The sequence below is a fragment of the Nyctereutes procyonoides genome, unplaced genomic scaffold, assembly GCF_905146905.1.
Source record: "Nyctereutes procyonoides isolate TBG_1078 unplaced genomic scaffold, NYPRO_anot_genome, whole genome shotgun sequence".
NCBI lineage: Eukaryota > Metazoa > Chordata > Mammalia > Carnivora > Canidae > Nyctereutes > Nyctereutes procyonoides.
In genome coordinates, this window is record NW_026575047.1 from 7996246 (window position 1) to 8019680 (window position 23435).

A 23435-nucleotide genomic window follows, 5' to 3' on the forward strand; every position below is an offset into this window, starting at 1 on the left:
TTATTTATGGTTCACACGTAAGGTGAGACAGTTATGCTTCACCTCCTTGAGGTGGGAGTCTCTACAGAAATTATTTGGAATGTTTCTACATGGAAGAGTTGTTTACCTCCCTCCAGTTATTTGTTATATCACTGGATTCATGGATTTTTTTTTTATACTTTGGGTTTTAGTTCAATACTACTTAATTTTGTTGAACACAGTTTATTTTGGCATGTTAAGGGCTCTGAGATGTTTAAAGATATTGCAGTAAAGATATTAATTTAGTTTATTCCAGTGTTCAAACTTATGTGACTGAAACCCTGTTTCCATGTAAAATATTTGGGGAACTACTTTGCTACACCTTTTAGAGAAAGAGTATTTGAAGAAACTGATATACAATGTGTGCTTAAATATAAGTATATGGATTTTCTTGTGAAATAGTACTAGTAAGTACATAGAGCTGTAATTATGTGCGAGGTACCATTCTAATGCTTAACAAGTATTTACTCATTTAATATTTATGACAAGCCTATGAAGCATGTTACTCTTAGAATCTTAGATAGGTCCAGTTTCACAAAACTAGTAGGTGGAAAATTTGGAATTTCAACCTGGAAAGTCTGACTCTATTATCTGTACTGCTTGAGATATTCAGCCTGTTTCTCTATCTACTCCAGTAATACTCAAATTCAAGATTTGCTATGTGGTTAAATTTGTGTAGTTCTCTGTCAATCCAGTAACCTAAATAAAAATGAAAATTTTGTTAGTTTTATGTGACTGTAATTCTCATCCTCTTCCTAATTGATCTTTCTGCCTTCTGTTTTGTCACTCTATGTCTTAAAACTTCCCAGACTTTTAGGAGGTTCCTGGGTGGTTCAGTTGGTTAAGTGTTTGACTCTTGTTTTGGCTCGGGTCATAATCTCATGGTCTGATATCCAGCCTTGCATTGGGCTCCATGCTCAGCAAGGAGTCTGCTTGAGATTCTCTCTCTTTCCCTCTCCCTCCCCTTTTGCTGCTCCCCTTGCTCAAGCTCATATGCGTACTCTCTCTCTCAAATAAATAAAATCTTTTTTAAAAACCCCAAAACTTCCCAGACCTTTAGGATGAAGCTGCAACTTCTTATTTTTGCTTACAAAACTATAAATGATCTTGCTCCTTTTTACCATTCAGGTCTTATCTTGCATCCTCACACTGTTCCTCCCCATCCTGCCACTCCCCTGTCCACTTTCACACACATATACCTTCTCTGTCTAATTGTACTTGACTTCCTTCTCTTGTTCCAGCAGGAGAACTGTTGCTCATGCCGTTGCTTCTACCTGAAACTGCCTCCCCACAAATCTCACATATTCTGGCCAACTTCTGCACATTCTTGGGTATTATATTACATGATGGTTTCTTTAGGAAGGCTTTCTGACCCTGAGATCTCAGATTCTCAGGTCCTTTTTCTTTGTCTCCAACTCTCTATTGAGGAGGCCCCCATACTTCCTTCTGCAGTACTTGGGTTGTCTGGATTATCAGTGAGACAATGCCATTTCTGTGATGCAGGGTCACTGTCTCTCCTTTCACAGCTGTACCTTCAGCATCTGGCCTGCCTCATGGCAGATGCTCAGCAGATATTTTTTTTAAGGATGGATGAATTGAGTAAATAAAAAATAGCAAATGTACCCTCTTAGAAGATATTCACACCCTTTTTCCTATTAATTTCACTTCTAGAACCTTATCTAAAGGGAAGAATTAGAAAACATAGAAATTTATGTTCATGATAATATTAAAACTTTTTAAAGAATCTAAATGAATAACAACAGTAGGACTTGAATATGTATAGCATGATATCTCCAAAAGACAATGTTATACAGCTTCAAAATGTTATTTTTGAAAAAAAACAAAAAACAACCCCCCCCCAAAAAATGTTATTTTTGAAAGCATATAATGAAATGAGAAAGTGTATACAATATAATCTTAAATGGAAAAAGCAAAATATAAAACAGTACAATTCCATTCTAATTAGATATATATATGTATACAGACATGTGTATCTCAATTGCATGCACACGTACATAGAAAAACTTAAGAGAACAAAGTATTAGTGGTTATTTTTGGCTGATGGAAATTTATGGATACTTATTGATTATTCTATTCTTTACATACTGTTATTTTTTCCAAATTATCTTGAATAAATGTATTACTTTTATAACCAGAGAATTACTAAAAGCTTTTTTCTTTAGATAGCTGGATTATAATTATTTTGCTTTGTTTTTTTTTCAGAGTGAAGGAAATAAATTTTAATTTTATAATTTCATAGTTTTTACATGCTAAATTATATGGCTTTTTAAGACTCCTTACTTTCATTGTTAGGAAAAAAGTAGCAAGGCAATAGCTAATACCCAGTTAGAGATTTCAGTACAGTTGTGATTCTTTTTTAAGTTTTTTGCTTCCCGTGGCTTAGGAATTACCTTATTTATGAAACTCTGAAATCCTTTAACTTAATACCATAGATTCCAATTATTAGGGAAACTGATTTGAAGGCAACAGTAATTTCATTTGGAGAGGATGTGGGTTTGGGTAAAAGGTAATGTCTTCCTATTAAACACTTTAAATGTAAAAGGCCGTTCATTTTTCTTTTAAATAACATTTTAAAGCTTTATTTATTTCATAAATCTTTGCGTAGGAACCATTATTTCCTTTGTATCTTTTATTAGTGCTCTCCCTTTTCTCAATAGTTTATTTGCCACTTCCACTTTTTTCTATGTGTGCTAAACATGTATTGACATTTTAATTTAAATAATAGCTTGAGACCATGACTTTTTGAGCATTTATTTTTGAGACTTTGGGCTTGTTTAGTCACTTCTACAGATAGAGCTTGAGAAAAGTTAAGTATTTATAAAACTGGATTTGAAGTAGATCCATCATGTTTATCTTGTCCAACCTCATGAGTTCATCTCCTTTTGCTTGAGTACTTCTGGAATCAGAGAGCTCACAATTTCACTAACTTAAGCCGTTTTGGTTAAGCCTTTCTACTTGTTGGAAAGTTTCTTTCTTATATTAAAATGGTCCTATGCTCCTTATACCATTTACTCACTGGTCGTAGTTTTGTGCTTGGCACGTAGAAAGCACTCCATACACGTCAGTCAGTATGGCAGTAAGTAAACAAACGAACAAATAAATACCCCTAAGTTAAGATTAGAGTTCTTGAGGGAACCTAAAGGATGACCCAGGTTGCCAGCGACTACTTTCTTCATCTTGGATTTCCCTTCATTGTTAGGAAATTCTATTCCTCTTTCTGATGTTTATAGAAATGACTTCCCAGGCTACCTAAGGTTTCTATGGAAATAACCTCTCTGATCATCTGACTGAAGTTTTGTTGTTTTTTTAAGATTTTATTTATTTATTCATGAGAGACACAGAGAGAGAGAGGCAGAGACATGGGCAGAGGGAGAAGCAGGCTTCTTGCAGAGAGCCCGATGCGGGACTCGATCCCTGGACCCTGGGACCATGACCTGAGCCGAAGGCAGACACTCAACCACTGAGTCACCCAGGTGTCCCTTGACTGAAGTTCTTGTAAGGGTACCTTGGGAAAGCCCTCAACCTTGGCATTGTGTCATAAATATGGAAGAGGGAATGGGGAAATGCAAATCATTGAAGTTACTTTCCTTTCAATATTTTTTAGACTTTTAAAGGAAGTGGTATGTATTCTATTAACAACTAGAAGTTTTGACATACCCAGCTTCCTGTTTCCTCGTTTATTTTTTTATGCTCTTTCCATTTGTGTATGGCGTATGGGCTGATAATAGTCCTTGTGCAGTTTTGAACCTGTCTCATGTTATTTGTGCTGTCTTATCTTCCCCACCCCCATGACAAAAGTGATGTATAAGTGGTCAGTAAATGTTTGTTGAATCAATATCTTTTCATTATTTGAATTTTCAGCCATAATAGTTCATGTCCCCTGTTCCAGCCACAAGAATCCCAATTTTTCTGAATTTAAAATTCTTGGGATACCTGGGTGGCTCAGCAGTTGAGCGTCTGCCTTTGGCTCAGGTCGTGATCCTGGGGTCCTGGGATCAAGTCCCGCATCAGGATTCCTGCAGGGAGCCTGCTTCTCCCTCTGCCTGTCTCTGCCTCTCTCTGTATGTCTCTCATGAATAAATAAATAAAATCTTAAGAAAAAATAGAGGTGAAGGCCTGAAAGGTGAATAAGATTTATTCAGATAAAGTAAGAATAAGTATGTTGGGGATGGACACTAGAGCATGGAGAGTATGTTCAGATAAAAAGAGTAATGTATTTAAATATGTGTGTTAAAGAGGAAGCTATGAACAATGACAGCTATATTAAAAGCTATCAATTTTTGAATGATTATTATCATTATGTCACTGTTTCAAGTACTTTACATCTTTAATCTTTATAATAACCACATTTTTTAAAGCTGTTTTTTTTTTAAGATTTATTTATTTAATTGACAGAGTGAGAGACCATAAGCAGGGGGAGCAGCAGAGGGAGAGGGAGAAGCAGGCTCCCCACTGAGCAGGGAGCCCAATACAGGGTTCAGTCCCAGGACCCTGGGATCATGACCTGAGCCGAAGGCAGACACTTAACTGACTGAGCCACCCAGGCCCCGCTGGAGCTGCTATTATTATTCTACTTTTATTGACTGGATATAACTGTCCATTATCAATAATGTTATATACATAGTTTTCCTTTTTTCTCCTCTCTTGATCTAAATTTTGAAGCTTTGGTATTATTTTAGTTTGGTTTCAATGAGTCAGAAGTAACCTATAGGCATATTTTAGTAAAAAGACCAAAAAAAAGGAATTATGATCATTTAACTTGGTGTTAAAAAGAATACTTTACTGAAATATGATATATGTGGATAATCAATTTTTGACTATTAAAAGAACTTTTTATTTCAAGTTTAAAAGGGATATAAGAGATAGAGAAGAAGGTAATGCTGGAAAAACAAAACAAAACAAAACAAAAAAAACCCAAGACAAATCCAAATTAGTAACACATTCTAAAAGATAGGTGGCCTGGACTCCTCAAAAAGCCAATATCATGAAAAAGAAAAGGACAAAGTATTCTAGATTTAGCTACAGGGGAAGAGACATAACAACCAAATGTAATGTAATGCTTACATTTTTAGTGGATTGTGGATTTAAAAAAACTGTAAAAATTATTTGGGAACAAGTGGAAAAGTTTGATGGTAGACTAAGTATTAGATGATATGAAATATTACTGCTCATTTTCTTAGGTGTGATAGTGGTATTGTGGTTATGTAGGAGAAGGTTCTTGTTAGAATATTCATGCTGAGGTATTTAGGACTGAATATAATAATTCCTATAAAGCTTTATTTTTACTAGGTTATTAATGAGATTTTTGAGTATCAAACATTTACAAAATGTTTAAATGTAATTTACCTTTTTATTATCTGCTATTTTTTCTTACAGTGTTTATCACCGTATGATTCATTGATTTCCTTCTTTTTTTTAAATCTGTCTTCATTGCCATCTTCCCTTAGAACATCAGTTCTATGAGGACTGAGACTTTCTGTTCATGACTTACTTCACAGCACTAAAGAGAGTATCTGGCACATAGTAGGTGTTGATCAATATTTGTTGGGTGAAATAATAAAGGAAGATAACCAGTCTCAACCAACCCCAGCATTTCTATATAACTCATAATTTATTTAATTTTTAAAAATTAGTTTTGGTATTGTTAACCAGAAACAATAATAAATTGTTCTTTATATTTCAGGGAAGTTGGGAAAAAAGAATTTTGAAGAGTTTAAATAGTATGTGCACTGAACTGAGTATCCCATTGGCACGAAAGGTACTTTTAACATTTAAGCCTTTTATTGTGAATCAAATACTAGAAATTCAGTGAAGTTGTAACTGCTAGGCAGATTTATCTTTTTTTTTTTTTAACCAGTGTATCAGTTTGTTTTGAAACAAAAATCTGTAAAAGGCCAATTACATCGATGTATTCTATTTAGATTTCTGTTATGAATGCTGTGATGTTTTTTGTAAGGAACATATCTTGAGAATAAATAAAAATACAGGAGATAATCTACATACAGGTTCTTTAGAGATTTGGCTATAAAAGTTATATGTGTTACAAATGCCCTGTAGGTATCTTAATTACCTTCGGTCTCCTTATTTTTGGTTAGTTGGCACAATAAGCATATTTTTAAAATTAGAGATGGAGTTTGGGCATACTATCACTTTGTAATAGCCAGTATGGTACCATCTTTCAGTGTTAACATAGAGGATGGAAAGATGGTTTGTCATCTCTGTTGTTGAACTATTTAGTTCTAATAGTACTATTGTTAGAGCTAGTTCTCAACATTTATCTGTCACTATGGGCTTTGAGTGGGGAGAGGTAAAAAGGGAGAGAAAAGCCATTTGAGGAATGCTCTGGATTCCTTTTGAATAGGAGAAAACAAATTTCTCTTCACTTTATTGTTGCTACTATGCTATTTATTCTTTCCTGTTAGACAGGATATAGTGGATGAACTTTGGATAATACCCAAGGACAAGTCACTGAAGGCACCAGAAGGATGGTGTAAAAAACAGATAAATTTATATGGAAAACTGTCTAAATATGTAGTATTGTGTAATATACTGTCTTTCATATAGGAAGCTGATGCTACTGACTCACAGTCACACTCTCTTGGCCAGTCCCCCTTGCGATGCATTTCTGAGATTGCTGAATGGGGTAAGAGATGTAGTATGTGGCTGAGGAGCAGGTTTTCTTTGTGAAATTTACTGGCCAGTATTGATCATTTACCTTCTTTTCTTGGACTCATTAGCACCATATTCTAATTGAGCCATTGAGACTAGATATAATATAATAGTTAAATAACAATAATTTAAGAGTAATTCCAAAAAAAGTTCACCATATGTAGTGAAATTATTTCTCCTTATATTATGGTAGCTTATTCAAACTTTTAGATAAGTTATTGGTTCTTATTTTTCAGCTGCATTGCTAAACCTCACAAAATGAAACCAATTTTAAAATTACCTTTTTTAGAGGCCAGTTGGAGAACAGAAAGAACTTCTCAATAAATGGAATGAAATGGGAACTGATGAACCAGGTATATGAACAACGTTTTTAAAAATGTAGCTGTAGGAAACAAATTGCCTTCTTAATTGCGGATCCATAATAACATTAGCAATTCTTTTGGAAAGAGAGCAGTTTTCCTTTGTCACTAATTACAATCATCTACTTTGTTTGCTTAAATTTCTACTTTGCAGTTTAAAAATTCCTAACTTTGGCTAATGTTTTACATTATTTGGTGAATATTTAAGTCAATTATCCTTTTTTAAAGCAGCATTTGGAAACATTTTTATAAAAAAGTAGACTAAATCTTTCAGTGGATTTCTTAGACTCATAATCAAGGCAAATATTATTCAAACTTTAATTACATTGAGATATCAAAGATAGGCTGAATAGTGAAAAGTTTTGATGCTCCTAAGTGTTTTTAAGAATTGATTTTGAAAAAAAATTGATTTATTTTAATGATTAAAATGGAGTCAATTTTATAAGCATATCATGAGTGACAACTATCTCATTTTCTATAATAAGTAGATATATATAATTGTTAGGTAGACATGTACATAATGCCTCACCACTCCTCTTTAAAAATAAGCATGGGGGACCAGGCAGGAAATAAGTACAGTACTAGATTTCTCTAGAAAGCAATGTGTTATAGAAGTTCAAAAGGGAGAACAGTCAATAAACTAGAGGAATTCACTAAGAAAGTATTATTTATATTCTATGTACTTTGAAAATTCTCATATAGAACTTTTGTGTTATATTGACATTTTTCTTTTTTTTTTTTTTAAGATTTTATTTATTTATTCATGAGAGACACACACAGAGAGAGGCAGAGACACAGGCAGAGGGAGAAGCAGACTCCCCATGGAAAGCCTGATGCAGGACTAGATAGATCCCAGAACCCCGGGATCACGACCTGAGCCAAAGGCAGAAATGCTCAACCACTGAGCCACCCAGGTGTCTTGACATTGTTTCTTCAATTCAATAGAAATTTATTACATATTTATGAAGGAGAGACTCTTAATTTCTTCTAGAATCTAGATTGTGAAGGAAAGGGACTATCTTTTCATTTTTGTCTTCCCACTACTTTAGACAACGTATGACAAATTATCAATACTATGCAAAAGTCTGATTTAATCTAGCTACACAGCAACATATCAAAGAATCATTAATATTTATTAATAAGCATTCATGTTATATTAATTGAAATTTTGTTCTAATCTATCTTATTAATTCCAGATTTAAGCCTTTTCAGACCTGTTTATGCACCGAAGGATTTTCTGGAGGTAGGTTATATTGGGTCAATATAGGTATATTAGTAAGGCGGCGGGGGGGGGGGCAAATGGAAGAAATGATGATATAAGAATATCTCTAGGCAGAGGAATCATCATGTTAAAAGCCTTGCAGTCACTGAAGCAGTGGAAAGACATCAGATTTGTGTTCAGAAATAGTTCTTGGAAAATACATTGGAATGTGGGAAGATTAGAGGCGAGAAAATCAATTAGGAAGATTTTGATTAAAAATAGTGACTGTAAATCAGGTAACCTGTTGGCTAGCACATACAGATGTTCAGTGAATCTTTTCCTTTTTTGTCCTTCCCTGTTCCAGTAGTCTAGACATGTAAAGTCTAGTCTAAGTCTAAAGTCTAAGACATGTAAAGGATCTGAACTAAAAAAAAAAAAAAAAAAAAAAGGATCTGAACTAAAAGAACAGCATTGGAAGTGGAAAGAATTCAACAGATTTGCAAGAGATTTTTAGGAGGATATGGGAAGTGATTAGGTTTGGGGACTATGAGAAAAAGAAAAGGATGATCTCTAAGTGTCTAGATTGGGTAACTGAGCAGAGGTACCTGCCAGAGGTAGAAAATACAAGAGGAGGAACAGGTCTGTTAGCGAAGACAATGAGCTTAGTGAAGTTTGAGAGGCATATGGATCATTAAGTGAAACTCCTTACTGGGCAGTTAGAACTCACTAATTATTTTAATTGACCCTTCTTTGATTCTCCTCTTTCTTTTGTACCTTACACATAATCTATGAGCAAATCCTGTCACCTTTACCTTCAAAATTTATCCAGAATCATCCACTTCCTCTTACTACCACTCCTACGTCCATGGTCCAAGCTCTCATCTCTTGTCTGGATCACTATAGTAACCTCCTAACCCATCTTCCTCCTTCACCCTTGCCCACCAAGAATCTGTTCTCAGTGCAGTTCCCAGGAGAAGGCCCTTTAAGTACCATTCCAAGTAAACCACTCTTCTGGTGTCCAGCGGCTTCCCATCTCATTCTGCTTAAAAGCCAAACTCATGACAGTGGTGTAAAACACCCTATTTGATCTGATACCCCTTTATCTCTCTGAGTTCATTTCATATAACTCTTCCCTGCTTTGTTCTATTCCAGCTTCTTTAGCCTCCTTGCTTTCCCCTGGCTTCCTCCCATTGACGGCCTTTGCTTTTTGTTTTCTTTGCGCACAGTGCTTTTTTCTCAGATACTTACTGCACATTCCCTCATTCCTTATGTCTTTGCTTTAAATGTCATCTTCTCACCCCCCCAGCCCCCTGCTTAGAACTCCTTTTAGCCTTTTCCTACTTTGCTTTTCTTCATAGCATTCATCATTATAGAACATTCTCTTTTTCTCTTTTGCTTATGGCCTGCCTTCTCCTATTATATGGAAGGTCCACGAGGGCAAGAGCTTTTCTTTCTATTTTGTCCACTGCTACAGCAATTACAGAGTCAGATAATTGAAAAGACTCACAGGACTTCATAGGATATAACCACAGAAGGCTTTTATTTCAGCAAGAGAAAGAAAGCACATAAAGATAAAAAGAGATCCAAACTTCCTGGCAAAGCTCCTTTCTCAGTGGCAGAGGACATGCTTTATCTTTGGGTTTTGAACTGCCAAGATACAAGTGAGAAACACTGGCCTTGGGAGTTGAGGCACAAGATTCCCAACGGGTCTTTTATACCCCCACTGGTGGATCAGATGAAACCAGCAATCTGTACATTTTCAATAAACAGTATAAATAAACTGACATGAACTGCCTCCAGGGGACATTAAATAGCACAGTATACATAACTAGTTAGTGTACCTCATCCCATCTTGGCCAAGCGTCACTGCCGGACATCCAGGTGTCCCTGGAGATAAATGTGGAGCTGCCACAAACCAGCTGCAAGTTAACTGCTCTATCTCCAACAGGTAGAATAGTGCTTAGCACATAGTTGCTCAATAAATAGGTATTGAATGAATAAATAAAAGAATGAATGAATCTTTCATATTTTATTTCTTTTAACTGTTGTCTCTGATACTAGTTTATCCGCATAAAACATGGTTGATGCTTGAATAACACAGGAGTTTTGATCCTCTGCATAGACAAAAATCCATATATAACTTTTGACTCCCCCAAACTTAACTACTGATAGCTACTGTCGACTAGAAATCTTACTGATAACATAGTCAATTAACATATTTGTATATGTATTATATACTGTACTCTTACAATAAAGTATGCTAGAGGAAAGGAAATATTAAAATCCTAAAGAAAAGAAAGCACATTTACAGTATTATACTGTAAAAAGTCTGCATTTCAGTGGACCCACATGTAGTTCAAACCTGTGTCATTCAAGAGCCAACTGTACTGTCTCCTTTTTTTCTTTTTAGAGAAAGAGATACCAAGTCGGGGAGGAGGGATGTGAGGGGCAAAGGGAGAAGGAGAAAGAGAATCTTAAGCAGGTTCCTCTTTCAGCATTGATCCTTATACAAGGCTCAATCTCAGGACCCTGAGATCATGACCAGAGCTGATACCAAGAATTGGATGCATAACTCACTGGGCCACCCAGGCACCCAAACTGGGATCTCCTTTTAACTCTAAAGAGAAGTTAGTTTGGACGGAAACTGCCTTTATGGTGATGGGATTATTTTTCTTAGCTTGCTAAAGATTTCTCCCAAACTCTTCACTTTTTTAGCACTTAAGGGCTGAAAGTTCATGTAATTTTTGTGTTTTCTCTTTAATAATCATAACATTCTGTTTCCTTCAGGCCTGTTGATGAATTGATCCTTTTTTTCCGTTATAAACAGTACTTCATTGACATTTTGCAGTATCTTTGCAAACATCTTAATTATTTCTATAGTCATAGAAGTGTGATTTCTAGATTAAAGGATATGTAAATATCTAAGACTTTTTTATCTTTAATTCTGAAAGTATATATACTTTTTTTTAATAAATTAATTTTTATTGGTGTTCAATTTACCAACATACAGAATAACACCCAGTGCTCATCCCGTCAAGTGTCCCCCTCAGTGCCCGTCACCCATTCACCCCCACCCCCCACCCTCCTCCCCTTCCACCACCCCTAGTTCATTTCCCAGAGTTAGGAGTCTTTATGTTCTGTGTCCCTTTCTGATATTTCCCACACATTTCTTCTCCCTTCCCTTATATTAGTATATATACTTTTTTGTTAGCTTGGCTTCTGAATTTTTTTTTCTTGTGAGTTTGATTTAGAAGCAATACTCTACAATATTATTCCACTATCTGAAAATGTTGTCAGTAGCTGTTTTTAAAAGAGCTGCAGCTGATTCTAAAACTCCCTGGCAAATGTTACAATCAAGCAATTTTAATTTTTCTGTCACCTTCTCTGGTTAAATATTATAATCAAGCAGTTTTTTTTTATTACTATTGAAAGGTTTTTCATTCTAATTAAATTCTTAACTTTTTAGACTTTCATATGGTAGATCATCAGTGGAAATATTAAATTTAAAGCATGTTTATGGTATTTTAACATTTCAGTACAATTTTATGGTATTTTAGAATGCAATTAAAGTTTATGCATAGCCCCAAATGGTTTTTAATTTTGATTATACACCAAGAATATCGTTGCCAATTTTATAAGTGTAAACATCTTATAAAGAAACTAACCAATTTTGTTGGATTTGTTTTTAAAGGTGTTAATTAATCTTCGCAACCCAAATTATGAAAATGGTGATTCTCTTAGTTTCAGGACTCATTTGGGTTTAATCCAAGTTCCTCTGAAAGTAAAAGACATCCCTGAATTGGTAAGTGTATAGTCATTCAAAATATTACATATTTTAGAAGACACTATTAGAAAAATATTCTAGTGCAGCAAGCAACAAGGTCTGTCTGCTCATTAAATGAAGTGAAATGTTTCTATTGTAAACATACAGAGAGGGAGTTACTTTGCTAGTAGGACTACAGATGAGCTCTCATGGACCTATATAAATGCTTTTTCTTTTTTTCTCATTTTAATCAACAGCATAGATTTATAAGACAGTTTGTTGAGATTCAGGTGTGTGATATATGGCAATAAAACTCATTGAAGCAACTTGTGAATTTTATTAAAAACTTTTAAGGAATGTTCATTTTATTTAATTCAACCAGCCTTTTATTAAGCACTGAGGAAGAGGCACTGAGGAAGATAAAGGGAATGAGGCACTGAGGAAGATAAAGGGAAAGGAAGATGTGGGAGAGACTGTCTTTGTTCTGGAAACTGTCACATTCACACTTACAGGATACAGTAGGTTATAACTTGGCATCAGGCTCACTTAGATTTGTAGAATAGTACAGGACAGAAAACATAGCATGTCTGTATGTCACATTTTGGTGAGAAAGTTTTAAAACAGCAATTACAGAAAGATGGGGAGAATTCCTGATGGTGGAGTTAAGAAATTATCACTCCCTTTCTTGCTAATCACCCCAAAGCAAAAAGGAGCACAAAACTATAAATACTGTCTTTGGTGAAACTAGGAAACAACTTATAACTCTATTAATATATTCAGCTGGAGAGCTGGTAGGAAGATGATAACTGACTTAAACACAGAAGAAGATCAAGCCCATATGCCTCTCTCTGGAAGATGGGAGGTACAGATAAGAGGCATACCAATAATCAATTTATCTTCATCTCTGTATGTACCTTTTTTTGCTCTGCTTTATTTTGCTGGAACTATATCTTACAAACACTCCTCTTTTGCTAACTGGCTTAATGTTAGGGTTTATCAGTTGAGGGTTAGGGTTGGGGGGCCTGCAAGACCATAACAGGAGAAAAGGCCTTCCCTTCCTGGATCCTATGTTCAGAAGGCAGCAGATCAGCTGGGGAACCAGCTACAGATTGTACCCTCTGGCAAATTTCTTCACCCACCCTCTCTAACCCCCATGCACATTCCTGGGGCAGCCATTCTTTATCCTTAAGAGACTGAATCTCATGTAATCTGAAAAAGAAAACAAACAAAAACCAGAAATAAACTCACAGATTCAGAGAACAAACTGGTGGTGTCAGAGTGGGGAGTGGTGGGGGGATGGGCAAAGTAGGCGAAGGGGATTAAGAGATACAAACTTCCAGTTACAAAATAGATAAATCACAGCTCTGAAAAGTGCAGCTTAGAGAATATAGTCGGGTAATAGTGTAATAACTTTGTATGATAACAGATAATAACTACAACTTCTGGTAAGCATTTTGTTTAAAAAAAAAAAAAGTCTGAATATCAGTCTTGAGGGCAGGGAGCTCTTTCCTGAATTCTTAGTTCCTTCTTGGTTCCTTCTTCATCAGTCTAAAAATCATAGTTGCTTTCTACATTTGCTAATTCTGTTTTTCCTTGTCACATTTCTGGTATGATTTCTATTTTCTGACCAGACACTAATATAAGAAGCAAATTGATTTTCTCCATAGAACTTTGCAAAGGCTCAAGAATTGGAGACACCCCATGTTATAGAAGGTCTTGGTGAACCATAGGCTTACAAATGAGACTATGTGAAAGTCTGTATCAGGAGAGAATAGACCCCCAGACTCTTGGCACGTTGCATATTCAGGTGACTTCTCCTTCCCCTGAGACATATTTGTGAGAGAAAAAGAGTCAGAGAGGCTAAGAATTCAGTGACTTCCGATTTAAAGTAGTGCAATACTGAGACACTGTTTTGAAAACAGAGACACTAAGTGAAAGTTGATCAAATGGTGAGACTACTCTCATCATCTCCTGCCTCCATCACTGTGCCTGCCCAGTTCTTTCCCTCCACTGTGCCCTTGCCCAATCCTTGCAGACTCCGCTTCCGGGCACTTGTTTATTGCCTCATTCTAAATATGACTGACCAACCTAGGATCTCTAGATACTTGAAATCTTCCAATTTGAAAGGCAGAAGCAAAAACTAAAGTGAAAAAATAAAGACAGCCAATTTAGAGAATGAATGCTTACCATGAGCACTAATAATTGTTTCAGTTTTGAAGTTACATTCACACTCACAGGATACAATAGGTTATAACCTGGGATCAGGTTCACTTAGATTTGTATAATAGTATGGGACAGAAAACAAAGCATGTCTGTATGTCAGGCTGAGAGTCCGTACAGCCAACCTCGTGCTACTTCCCAGCCCCAACAAGGAAGGCATGCGATTGGAAGTGACGAAGTAACATAGGCACAACATAGGGAAGTCTTATAGACCATAGGAACTGTTTCTTATGATACACATGAACATAGCTTCCAAGTCCTGTCAAGAGACACCACATCAGGCAACTATGGTCTGTATTTTCTAATAGGTTTTTATAGCCCTATCAGTCTTCCATTTCATTTTTTTTTAAAGATTATTTATTTATGATAGAGAGAGAGGCAGAGACTCAGGCAGAGGGAGAAGCAGGCTCCACGCCTGGAGCGTGATGCGGGACTCGATCCCGGGACTCCAGGATCTCGCCCTGGGTCAAAGGCAGGCGCCAAACCACTGAGCGACCCAGGGATCCCCCCAGTCTTCCATTTCAAATATAATTTATCATCAAAGGTCATATTTTTTCAGCAAAGTATATTGCTTAATATAGCTGGCATTCCTCGCCACAATTTGTGCTTGTGTGTGTGTGTGTGTGTGTGTGTGTGTGAGAGAGAGAGAGAGAGAGAGAGAGAGAGAGAGAGAGAGAGAGAGAGAGAGAGATCCAGTACGTTTTCAGGGCAACAGTGCTGGGTGAAGGTAAACCCAAGGTCATTTGACTTCTTAAACTATTTGCTGTATGTGTATAGCACGATGGTTAGTTAGTTAGACTCTGAAGGCACCTAATAGGAGTTTAAATTCTTGTTCTGTCCCTTACTGGCTATATGACCTTGGGCAAGTTTTCTTGAACCTTAGTTTTCTTATTTGTAAAATAGGGATGATAATATCTCATAGAAGTATTGTGCAGATCAACAAGCTGTAAATTATGGGTTGAATTGTGTCACTCTAAAAGATATGTTGAGGTCCCAACCTCCAGTAACGTAACCTCATTTGGAAATAGGGTCACTGCAGATCCGTCAATCTTACGGAAATATCTTGTGGAAATAGAGTGGGCCCTACACCCAATATGACCAGTGTTTTTATAAGAAGAGAAGAGATAGGGGATCCCTGGGTGGCTCAGCGGTTTGGCGCCTGCCTTTGGCCCAGGGCGCGATCCTGGAGTCCTGGGATTGAGTCCCGCGTTGGGCTCCCTGTGTGGAGCCTGCTTCTCCTTCTGCCTGTGATTCTCTGCCTCTCTCTCTCTCTATGTGTGTGTCTATCATAAATAAGTAAATAAATCTTAAAAAAAAAAAAAAGAGAAGAGACCAGAGGAGAAACATACAAGGAGTTATAATAAGACAGGGGAGGCAGAGATTGGAGTTAGGTGTCTATAAGCCAAGGAGCAGCAAAGGCTCCCAGCAATACCAGTAGCTAAGAGAAAGGCTTAGAACAGGTCTCCCCTAAAGTCTTCAGGGAGAGCATGGCCTTCTAACGTATTGATTCTAGCCTCTAAAACTGTGAGAATAAATTACTGTTGTTTAAAGCTACTCAGTTAGTGGTACTCTCTTTTTTTTTTTTTTTTTTTTTTTTATGGAAGCCCTAAGAAAGTAAAATAATATATAAAGCATATAGATGGTGCTTGGAGCCTAGTAAATAGTATATAACTGTTAATTACTATTACTTACATTACTTAAGTTAATTACATGACTATTAAAACTTTGATAAAAAATAAATTTTTAAGAAATTATTTTTAAAAGTGTTAGAAGTCCTATAAGTAGTAGTTTATATAATGTGAACAGAAGAGGAAGTGACAGATTCTTCTGCTGGAAGTGGTGGGAAGTCTTCTTAGAGGTACTGTCATTTGAACTAGTGTGAAGGAGTTTGCGAGGTAAAGAGACAGGGGAAGGGTACTGTATGAAAAGGTTTAGTATGTCCATGAGTGGGACTAGTTATGTCTTTTGTCTTTCTGAGGGACCCGGAGCTGATGTGGATTCATTCTTAGCTGTTGAAGAACCAAAAGCCTGTGGCTAATTTTAAAAAAAAAATTGTGGCTATACCCACTAAGTGTTATGGTTATTCTTTCTCTTTATACTGTGACTAGGGCTAGTTGTTCCTACCTTCCTTGAGTCATAGGATCTGGTGATATGATTCTGACTCCAGGATACATGGTTTATTTTTTTTTAAGATATTACTTATTTATTCATGAGAGAAAGAGAGAGGCAGAGACACAGGCAGAGGGAGAAGCAGGCACCTCATAGGGAACCCGATGGTGGGACTCGATCCCGGGACTCCAGGATCATGCCCTGAGCTGAAGGCAGATGCTTAACCGCTGAGCCACCCAGGCGTCCCTGCATGGTTTATTTTAAATTCTGGTTTGTCCATATGAGTATTGAATTTGGTGAGGCTTACTGAGTCATATGACCCTGTAACAGATGGCTTTCAAACCTAGTTCACAATATTGTATAGACTCATCCATGCTAAAAGGACGTTTTTTAAATTAACTGAAACTTATTAACTCTAAAGTGAAGTTGTCAACTTATTGCTATTGACTGATTCAGTCATGTAGAGGCAATAGGTTGGAAACTAGAGCTCAGCAGGGTGTTCAGTATTTATTGAGCCCCTCTATTCTGTGTCGCTTAGCACAATGCCAGTAGGGTACAAATATGTGCAAGAGACAGCCCTTTCCAGGAACTTCAGGTTAATGGGGAGATGGACAGTAAAAAGATAATTTCGATATGATGTGATCCTGTGCTTTGCTAGAAGTTTATAAAAGGTAATACATATGCAGAGAAAATTGTTTATATTGACCTAGAATATCAAAGAAGGCATCCAAGAAGGCCTAATACCCTGGGTGAGTTTTGAAGGAAATCAGAGATTGGGGCACAGGTCTACTGATACCGAGTGAAAAATAGTACAGAACGGTTAAATAGAAAATGAATGTTCCGAGTTCTGTTTCTATATCTTAACATGTCTTAGCCTAAGCAAAATTCTTCACTATGATTACAGAAGCTAATATTGAAATGTGTCTTGAACCTAAGTCCCTTCTGTAGTAGAGAGAGCAAAACTATTAAATAACCAAATACCTTATCATTAATTCGAATGATTTCAATGAAAGAACAGTATTTAAAATAAGTAGAAGACTGGTTGAAAGTGGAAGAATAACATTAAATTTTTCTTTTTACCTCTTTAGTCATTAAAAATTGGAATCATAAATTGAAGTGCTTTTTTAAAGTACAGATAAAAATCAAGTTTAGTTAAAAGTTAAGTGTAACATCAGTTATTTAAAATCGATACAGAAATAAAATGAGTGTGCACGTTAGGCTGGATAACTCTTATGAGGGCACAAATAAATCATTAACTTAAATAATAATACATAATTATGAAAGATTAAAACCAATTCCATTTTTTAAAGGAGAAGGAAGTTTGGCTTTAGCAATTAGAATAATAAAACTGAGGCAAATATTAATAGAAATATTTAATTAGGGAATAAAAATAATGTGAATTATATGGGGAGTTTGTATATTTAAAAAATAACAGACAAACATGATTTTCCCTAGACATTACTAGATAAGTGGAGGAAGTCTGGAGAATAAATCTAATTTATTCTTAGTTTAACAGAACACTTGATCGTCTAATTTTACTTAAAAATTAATTTAACTTGTTTTGGATATTTGCAGTGTTTAGTTGATTTAAAGTGGAATGAAGTCCAGTACCATAGAAAACACAGGTAGAGAATTATGTTGGTAATTTTAGACAATGAATTTAGAAGACAAAATTGATAAATTCTACACATGCTCTGTGTGTGTGTGTGTGTGTGTGTGTGTGTGTGTGTGTGTGTTTCAGGAATAATTTGAGTGTTATTAGCTCTTTACTCAAAAGTGTATTACCATGTCTTACTTTACTAATTAGTCTGTTGCTTAAAAATTCAAAATTTTGAACCAATGTATTTCTCTTGAAAAGTTCAATAATATATATTTTTTTCTTTTTTAGATATTTGAATGAAGCAAAATTCATTTTACTTTGTGATTTTTATTTAAGCTGATGTTTGAGGAAGCTGATTTTTTAAATATTATGTAGCAAAGTCTGAGATGTATGTTAATTCTGTGTTATTTTCCAGAAGGAATTTTTTGTTGAACTTGGCTTAACTACAGGACAGCTGGGTATAGATGATTCTACACAAGTGCCTCCTGGTGAGTGTTTCTCCCATACGGCATATTAATGATAAATGAGAGTGAATCGAAGGCTCGTCTTGCCATTTCCAAATTAATCTAGTAACTTTATGTCTGAAAACCAAGCATAGTTTTTTTCTTCTTGATTACTGTTAATTATTAAATTGAATTCTGTATGTTGTCATTATCAGAATTCAACTAGATTTTATCTTTTTATTTGAAGGTGTTTAATTTTGAAAAGTCATTAGACATAAGTCACTTTGTTGGCAAAATCATCTCTGGCACCACTCATATTTTCATGTACTGGCCATTATTACCTATTTTTATTACTGTTTGTATCACCAAGTTAATTGTGTACTGATATTCTACTTGTATAAACTTAGGCTGTAAAATTAGTGTCTTTTAAATCTTAACCAAACAGAAAATTTCCCTAGCTTTTCTTTTTTTGGTGCACAAATACTAAGTTTCTCATAAAAGACTAGATTGATATTTAGCTATGATAAACAAGAAGTAAAAATTGACTTAAAATACAGAAGGCCTAAATTGTAGTGGAATTGTTCTAGTCTCTCCTCTACCACCATCTAGCCCTGTGACTTGGACAAGTCACTTTACATTTTTGGACTAATTTTTTTCTCTGTAAAATAAAGATGTTGGCTATTTCTTATTGTTAATAATAATATAATTATAATTTCTTATTGTTAATAATGTTAATAATAATAAAAATATATAATAAACAGCCACTGAGTACCTATATATTACATGTGTATTATCTCATTTTAATCCCAGCTGCTCTAGTACGTATGGACTATTACTATTTTTAAAACTTTCTTAATGTATGATGTGTATAGAGAAGTATGGGGGCACCTGCCTGGCTTAGTTGGTAGTGTGTGATTCTTGATCTTGGGTTGTGAGTTTGAGCCCCATGGGTGGGTGTAGAGATTACTTTAAAAAAAAAAAAAAGGAAAAGTACATGTATCATTGAATTTCTTATGAATTTTTTGTGAATTGGACACACCTTTTAAAATACAACCCAGATCAATGAACCAAAGCTTCCCCCTACCCTCTTTCAATCTTCTCTTTTTCAAAGATAACCACTATTCTGATTTCTAGCAGTATAGATTAATTTTGGCAATTCTTGAACTTCATATGAATGGAAGCTAAAATTATGTACCCTTTAATGTTTGACTTTTGTTCCACGTTATGTTTGTGAGATTCAGTCATATTGTTGTATGTATTTGTGGGCCTTTTTTTTCTTTTTGCATTATAGTGTTCTGTATTAATATACCACACATCTATTTATCCATTCCACTATTGATGAGTATTTGGGAAGTTTCAAGTTTTGGGCTATTACAAATAAGGCTGCTATGAACATCCTAGTATGTTTCTTTTGGTGAGCTTATATGTATACTCCTCTGTTGAGTATACACCTGGGAAGACAATTTCTCTCTCCTGGGTTTTCATAAGTTCGGCTTTGGTAGATAACTTCCAAAGAATTTTCGAAAATTGTAGTACCAGTTTACACTTCTACCAACAAGATATGAGAGTGGAAGTTGACCTTATGTGCTTGCTAATGCTTGATGTATGCCATCCTCTTTGTTGTGGTCATTCTGGTGGTATATAGTAGTACTGCATTATGGTTTTAATTTTCTAGTATCGTGTAAGGTGGAAGTATTACTACCATTTTAAAGTTGAAGAAGTGAGATGTTAAGTAACGTGCCCAAGGTCACAAAGCTAGTAACTAGTGCTAGAACCAAGATTCAAAACTAACCAGTCTGCCTCCAGACCCTGCCATTATATGCTGTCTGCTCTCCTGACACCTTTGATAGTCTTTTCTCATTTTATTTTATTTTTGTCTTTTCTTATTTTAAAAGAAAGTATCAGATATCTTATAGAATAAGATATGCTATGGTTTAGATGTTTTTGTCCTTCTGAAATATTTTGAAGTTCTAACCTCCAAGGTGATGGTATTAGGTGAGGCCTCAGGAAAGTGATTAAGTCAAAAGGGTGGTGTCATTATGAATAAGATCAGTGCCCTTGTAAAAGAGCTCTTTAGACCTTCTACCATGTGAAGACACAGAGAAAAGTCAGCAGTCTGCAACCCAGAGGAGAGCCTTCACCAGAGCCCAACCATACTGGCACCCTGATCTTGGAGTTCCAGCCCCCAGAACTGTACGAAATAAATTTCTGTTATTTATAACCCAGTCTGTGGGTGTTTTGTGGTAGCAATCTGAACAGAATAAGACAGATGCCTTATATTTCTGTTCATGGCCAGTACCATATATATAACAAAAAGAAAAGGAAATAATAATACAACCTTGAATTATATTTATGTTTCTCACTTTTGAAATAATTCTTAAGAATTGCTTAAAATTATTCTAAGCCCTGTAGTAGCTATGCTTTAGAAAGCCTGTTTTCTTAATCTAGAGTGTAGTTCTTTCTTCTTTGATTCATTTATAAGACAACAAATGTGAGACCCTGCTAAGGGCCAGGGACTAGTGAACACATAGATGTGACAGTCTTTACTCTTGGGGAAGGTATAGTGGAAAGTAGGATTCAGATAAGAATCAGTGTGCTATTTGCTATTGTTACATACAGGGGGCAGTTGGAACAGAGGAAGGAACACTGCATCTGCTAGAGGAGGCTGATAGTCTCTTTAGCTGATGCAGTTGTTTTTACTTTCTGCTCCTCAAAGCAAGACTTCTAGATATTGGGTTAAATTGGTGCTTATCCAATGAGATTGATTTCAGTAATACATTACTTGGATTTTTACATGACCTGAGAATTGCTAATCAGCAGTTAGAAAGAAGAATGGGATCATGTATAACTACTTTTGCCTAGAATTCATTATTATTTTTATTTTTTTAGTCTTTGTGGCTTTGGTTAAATTGGAACAGTAATGCTAAGATTTAAAATGTTGCTAATACTTGTGTTTGGCTAGAGGCAAGTTTGTTTTTTTTTTTTTAGAGGCAAGTTTTATATTTCTTCTTCTTTTTTTTTTTTTTTAAAGATTTTATTTATTTATTTATTCATGAGAGACCCAAAGAGAGAGGCAGAGGGAGAAGTAGGCTCCCTACAGGGAGCCTGATGTGTGACTCAATCCCTGATCCCAGGATCACACCCTAAGCAAAAGGCAGACGCTCAACTGCTGGACCACCCAGGTGTCCCAAGTTTTATATTTCAGATTAAGTTTATTCTGACTTATGACACTATATATCCTTATCTCTAAAAACCTGTGTTTCATCAATACTATTATTCAATTTTCATATTCAAAGTATATTTCCCACTTACGAACTTAACGGCCTTTATATAAAGCAGGAGAAAAATCCTTATCTTTATAATACAGAATCCTTATTTAAAAATAATTTAAAATTTTATGTGGAATTTAAGAAACAAAACAGTGGAACACAGAAGAAGAGAGAGAAAAATAAAGCAAGAAATAATCAGAGAGGGAGACCAACCATAAGAGATTCTTAATCATAGGAAACAAACAGGGGAGTTTGCTGGAGGGAAGGGGGTTGGGGGGATGAGGTAACAATGTGATGGGCATTAAGGAGGGCATGTGGTGTAATGAGCACTGGGTGTTATACATAGCTGATGAATCACTGACCTCTACCTCTAAAACTAATAATACACTACATGTTAATTAATTGAATTTAAAATTTAAAAATTAAATAATAAAATTTTAAGAGATAATTTAACCTTTCTGCCTGTGGACACTGCCAAGTAAGCATTGTTAAAGTTTCTCCTCCCGCCGCCATCATGTCTGAGTCTCCAAAAGAGCATGAGCAGCTGTAGAAGCTCTTCATCAGAGGTTTGAACTTTGAAACGACCATTGAAAGTCTGAGGAGCCATTCTGAGCAATGGGGAACACTTACAGACAGTGTGGTAATGAGGGATCCAAACACCAAGTGCTTCAGAGGCTTTGGGTTGGTCACGCATGCCTCCTGAAGAAGGTGGATGCAGCCATGAATGCAAGGCCACACAAGGTGGATGGAAGAGTTGTGGAACCAAAGAGGGCTGTCCCAAGAGAAGATTCTCAGGATCCCTGGGTGGCTCAGTGGTTTAGCGCCTGCCTTCAGCCTGGAGTCCCAGGATCGAGTCCCTCGTCGGGCTCCCTGCATGGAGCCTGCTTCTCCCTCTGCCTGTGTCTCTGCCTCTCTCTCTCTCTCTCTGTGCGTCTGTCATGAATAAATAAATAAAATCTTTAAAAAAAAAAGAAAAAAGATTCTCAAAGCCCTGGTGCCCACTTAACTGTGAGAAGGATTTTTGTTGGTGGCATTAAAGAAGACACTGAGGAACATCATCTAAGAGATTATTTTTGAATATGGGGAAAATTGAAGTGATTGAGATCATGACTGACCGAGGTGGTGGCACAAAGCAAGGTGTGGCTTCTGTAACATTTGATGACCCTGACTCTGTAGACAAGATTATCACTCAGAAATCCCATAGTGTGAATGGCCACAACTGTGAAGTAAGGAAAGCCCTATCTAAGCAAGAGAAGGCCTAGTGCCTCATCCAGCCAAAGAGGTCAAAGTGGTGCTGCAGACTTTGGAGGTGGTTGTGGAGGTGGTTTTGCTGGGAATAACAACGTCGGTCATGGTGGGAACTTCACTGGGCGAGGTAGCTTCGGTGGCATTGTGGTGGTGGATACAGTGGCAGTGGGGCTGGCTAGGATGGATTTGGTAATGATGGAAGCGACTTTGGAGGTGGTGGAACCTGTCATGATTTTAGCAGTTACAACAATCAATCCTCAAGTTTTGGACCCATGAAAGGAGGACATTCTGGAGGCAGAAGCTCTGACCCCTGTGGTGATGGAGGCCAATACTTTGCCAAACCCGGAAGCCAAGGTGGCTGTGGTGGTTCCAGCAGCGGCGGCAGCTAGGACAGTGGCAGAAGGTTTTCATTACTGCCAGGAAGCAAAGCTTAAGCAGGAGAGGAGAGCCAGAGAAGTGGCGGGGAAGCTACAGGTTATAACAGGTTTGTGAACTCAGCTCAGCCAAGCACAGGG

The 23435-nt window shown here is 36.3% G+C and overlaps 1 protein-coding gene across 4 annotated transcripts in view; it reads left to right on the forward strand.

The window, feature by feature from the left end:
* The window catches only part of TBC1D19 (TBC1 domain family member 19), a 144440-nt gene that overhangs the window by 43340 nt on the left and 77665 nt on the right, over window positions 1-23435 (forward strand). For 3 of the 4 annotated variants that reach the window (XM_055326526.1, XM_055326527.1, XM_055326528.1), the window contains 5 exons: window positions 5723-5797; window positions 6998-7061; window positions 8264-8310; window positions 11960-12070; window positions 18376-18448. In XM_055326526.1, coding sequence (XP_055182501.1) covers window positions 5723-5797; window positions 6998-7061; window positions 8264-8310; window positions 11960-12070; window positions 18376-18448 — 370 coding nt within the window. Of the gene's footprint in view, window positions 1-5722; window positions 5798-6603; window positions 6683-6997; window positions 7062-8263; window positions 8311-11959; window positions 12071-18375; window positions 18449-23435 lie in introns of all 4 variants that reach the window. The other variant, XM_055326529.1, reaches the window with a different exon arrangement.